Genomic DNA, 4,687 nt, shown 5'->3' with positions numbered 1-4,687 from the left:
GATTGCTACTTTAGCCCCCTCTGGCATAGGGCTTCTTATAAGTGGATCATCTCTCTGATAGGCATTCATCTGCTAATTGACCACTCACAGGTACTGCAACTTTGACAAAGACTGGCGGTGACCTTCCCCTTGAAGGAGGCGAGAAAAAATGTAATTACAAAAGCCCTTATATCTCATAATGGAATTCTAAAAGTAAGACCATTAATTATGTATATTGAAGATGCCTGAAAACCACTCTTGCCAGTAGAAGAAAACAAAAATATTGATCTACATCTAATTCTATTAGATCCATAAAACCTACCTGCCATGTAGGTTCAACTCATTTTCAACCTACAAAGTGAATGGGCTCTTCTTCATCCATGGCCTTTTAAGTCCATTTTTAAAGATACGTTAAGATAGTGATTGCAAAAAGTAGAGGCACTGAAGGAAAAGATAATACCCCATATATATCATAGAAATCTTGAGATATTACATGGAAGCACTTTAGTGCTAAGAAATTATTGATAATGGATGTGGGGTGACTGGCAAAAAGAGCCACCACTAGTGTGCTGTGGAATACGATAAGATGGTACAAATGATCAATAGTCAATGCGAGGAGCGGGTGGAGTTGATTCCACCACGGCAGTCCATATAATAAGTTACACACAGAAATATAGTTAATGAACTTGAAAAGAGCCACAATAAAATAAGCCCATTTCTTAGTTCATGGAGCTTAGTGAGACAGATATATAGTATAGATTACAGCTATATTAAGCCTTAGCTTATTATAATTTGACTGATTAGAGTAGAAGTTAATGGAACTGAGCTCCGCTGTAAGTCTGGCCAAATTGCCAGTGAGCAGGAGCAACATTGTATGAGGCAAGAGTCCTTCCATCACTGGTAGTCACCTTGAATGAGAGAGCCTGGCCATTCAAATAGGAGTTACTCTGCCAGTTCTGTCCCCAGTTGCGAGACATCTTCTGCCACCCAGTCCTAGAGCCCTTGATGAAAACAGAGTGAACATCCCCTGCTCCTCCAACATTAGAGATCAACACCAAATTGAAGTAGGAGTGCCCATTGATGGTGAACCTAACTCCACCTCTCTTGTGACAGGGGACCCTGAGAAAAACATACCCAGGTAAAAGTTAGTTACTGTTAAGATGCATATACATTTCGGAAATGGCTATCCAGCTTCTGAAATGTAAAAGAGCATAAGTTACCCTTAAACACCATAAATTATGTATTGGTGCGTCCTAAGAACTGAGTAGCCGTTTCGTATGCATTGGTCAATAAGGGATATATGTCCAAACTCACCTTCTGTACACCACAGGAACAATTCCAGCTCTGTACTTGGCAATCTTGAGGAAGACAGGCTGGGAGAGATCAAAGTGCTGCTGGGGAGGATTGCACCATCCACCAGCATTGTTAGGGAGGCCAGAGTTGGGAGGGCAGAAGTTTGTAGCAGTCACTATAATGGTGCCAGGCAGGCACCATTTAGGATCAGCATTGCACTTTATTTGAAAACAGGCTCCACAGCTGAGGCCATTGTTAAAAAGGGCTGTGCTGAGAGCTGCTGTGCTGGTGCCATAGCCTTGGCTGTAGAGATTTCCATACCCACAAGCCCCACCTGAAAGAGTAAAACAATAGAAAAGTGGGTGAGTGAGGAAAGTACATATCGGTTAGGAAAAGGTGAATGTTAAACATTCTACTTAACTTTGAAATTTGAACTCACTTACCCATTGTACCAGAAGCATCACCACCGCCATAAAATGTTGCATGTGCATTGGTCCAACATGACACCAATACAAATCTTAATATTGACAATAAGCACAATAGGATTGATACTCGAACAGCCATTTCCTGCATCAGGGAAACCCCTTACAACATTTTCATTCTATTTATTGATATTCTGTCAAGCAGCAACGATTAAACATTCTAGCAGAGTTAAGAAGAAAACATTTCAGAAGAGCACTTAGATTCCAAAAATACATCACAGCTTGTTACCAAATATACCCATGTGAATCTCTCTGAACTCCCATATCTAAACTACTACCCACAATCACGACAAGACGAGCATTCCCACATACCCTAACACCTGCCATTCCTCATCCTGAAAAGCTACAATTCAAAACACAACTCAACCCTTTCAAACTACATTGACTTGACCCGCAAAGAAATTACAATATGTAAAACCACAGCTATTATAGAGAACAATGAGTGACTGCAAGAAGCATTAATCCAATTTAACAAACCCCATTATGAGTTCAACATTTCACTAACTTTCATCCTGACAAACTGTACACAGATCAAGAGCTCGGCTAGAAATCATGCAGAGCTTCACCTGAACGAGCAAGCAACTTGAAAACAAGGCAGAGCACTGACCAGCAAACACCTAATAAAGCCCAATAATTAACAAGTCCTAAAGAGGAATACCTGCCTTACCCATTGAAACCCAGTGGCAGACATGCTTAATAATCTACAAATCCAATTACACATTCTTACCAAACTTCACAGACAGAGAGTCTCAATCATCGAGGCAAAGTAAAGAAAATCTGATGAAACTCTTATAACAGCTACTTACCAACCCTTCAGATATGACCCCTGAACACACCCTTGGAAGATGCAACGAACAAATGGCTCAATTAAATGTGACCACACAGATTAGAAGAGAAGAGAGGAAATTGGGTGAGTTTAGAGCATGAGGAGGGGGTCAATTAAATAGAATTTGGAGGTGGGCATTGCACATTCCACTAGGTATTGAAAGCAATAGGATGTCCGATTATTCTGGGGACTGGGGAAACTGACAATGCTCATGTGTAGACAACCCGAAGATGGGAAACCTCTCAGATTAACTGCTAGCTAGTACAGTTTAGTGCATAATATTTGCATTTATAATTCCCTAAGACAATCATAGTTAGTTCAATGCTTTTCCCACATGACAGTGAGCAATTTCTTTTAGAATTTCAATGAGCTTGGAAGGAAAAGTGTATTTGAGATCTACAATGATGTGAAAGGTTATTGAGTCATTGCGGACTAGCTTTCATTATATGAGATGTTAAACTGGATGATGGAAGGTGCTCAAAGAAGAATGGGAAGAAAGGACTTGCATTTTTTGCAGCAAAGGGTGGTAGAAATGGAATGACATTTCATTAAGGACTGCAGTGTATGATGATATATGTAGTCGGTTTGATAGCAACTTAAAGGCGGATGGTTTGAATGAGCTTTTTGAAGAAAAGACTTCACAAAACAGTGAGTTTCTTATTCAAGATTTAAAACAGAAAAACTCACATGAAAAAGAACTCGAAAACGGATCAATTTGATGTCTCCTAATCTCTTAAACCGCTAGATCTCATAGATGTCATTAAAATTATATCGTACATTCATTCAATGTCAGAATTTGATTGCATAATAGTTCCAATTTATTATAGTTTTAAAGACACTGTACTGTAATTTGAGTGCGTAGGTGAACATGACAGGTTGTTGGTATTAAGAGAAATTTTGGAAATAAATGATTTGAACTTTGGCAAGCCAGTTGTATTGCAATAAAACTTGTTGGACTCCTGGCCCCAATTTCCATTAAAATGTGACTTTCTTTTTCAATGGTCCCGTGAACTTTTGATGGGAAGCCTAAAATATTTGGTCAGGTACACAATCTCACTGATAATTTCAGATAATTCCAAATTGAATAAGTACAAAACACTCAGAACCCATTAATGTAACAACCGGATCCTAACTGGAAACATCCTGGAAGTTACCATGCTTATGAGAACACATAAATTTGAGTACCTATTACAGAATTAGTTTGGCGGGCACTTTAAGCAAAGTTGTATAACATTGGTATATATAGAAGTTAATGTTATCAGATTCTCACAATTCATATTAATATCATTTAATTGCTTCTAGATTTAATATCATTTAATTGCTTCTAGATTTAATTAGATTGTGTAACTTTTTTATTTGATATGAATCTGTAAGATTATAAGTTGTGGAATAAAATATATATAGACCCATTAAAAAGAAAAGGATACAGTAGCCATTACAGTTGAGTGTTTATTTTGACTCAGAATTTTTTAAATTTTTTAGTCCTCATTAATCAATTTGAATTCGATTCTCAACGTCACATCAACTTTGTTGTCTCCAGATAAGCAACAACGGGCTTCCCTGATGTAAGTCCACTAAGTTGTTACCCCAAAATTATGTGCTTGGAAATGACTAAATCCTGTAACACTAACCTTACAATCCATCTGAAACGAAGGATGGTACATTTATGCCGGTTAATTATATAATTGTGTCGAGGAAGAATTTATGACTTTTTACTTTTTCTGTTTTGTGTTTGATATCGTTACCGTACAATGGAACTTGTGAGCACAAAGTTCAGGTTCATATTATCATTCCATTACCGAACTTAAAAAGCATGGAACCACACGAGCTTGCAAGTACCATCTTCTTTGTAAAAGATGGAATGAATAAAAGTTAGCCTTTAACAGTACGGAGAGAGCATTTGTTCTAGGGTTTTGAGCTTTGATTGCATACGGGGTAATATAAATCTATGTTAAAGAATTATCGTGGTTATCTAGGGGAAAGGACCCAGTAGTCGTGCACCCTAACTTCACGCTTCTCAAAATCCTATTTGGAAATTTCGAATCACTCCGATTTTTTTACAGCAGCTTACTTGGCAAGTCCTCTGCTTATAACTAAGGTTTCAGGG

At 38.1% G+C, this 4,687-nt stretch overlaps 1 protein-coding gene across 3 annotated transcripts; it reads right to left on the bottom strand.

Moving 5' to 3' along the window:
• Window positions 1–421: 421 nt before the first annotated feature.
• On the bottom strand, window positions 422–2,582 carry LOC131068938 (expansin-A1). Of its 3 annotated transcripts, none has more exons than XM_058004223.2 (4): window positions 2,561–2,582; window positions 1,716–1,839; window positions 1,294–1,606; window positions 422–1,098 (listed from the first exon to the last, which is right to left on the bottom strand). In XM_058004223.2, exons 2-4 carry the CDS (start codon window positions 1,834–1,836, stop codon window positions 792–794), a joined length of 741 nt encoding a protein of 246 aa, XP_057860206.2. In that variant the 5' UTR covers window positions 1,837–1,839; window positions 2,561–2,582; the 3' UTR covers window positions 422–791. The 3 variants fall into 3 exon arrangements, with proteins under 3 accessions (XP_057860206.2, XP_057860203.2, XP_057860204.2); XM_058004220.2 differs by lacking the exon at window positions 2,561–2,582 and adding an exon at window positions 2,413–2,541; XM_058004221.2 differs by lacking the exon at window positions 2,561–2,582 and adding an exon at window positions 2,422–2,512.
• Window positions 2,583–4,687: the final 2,105 nt, after the last annotated feature.

This window comes from Cryptomeria japonica, chromosome 7 (genome assembly GCF_030272615.1).
Source record: "Cryptomeria japonica chromosome 7, Sugi_1.0, whole genome shotgun sequence".
NCBI classification, from domain to species: Eukaryota; Viridiplantae; Streptophyta; class Pinopsida; order Cupressales; family Cupressaceae; genus Cryptomeria; species Cryptomeria japonica.
This window is presented reverse-complemented; position numbering and strand designations above follow the sequence as displayed.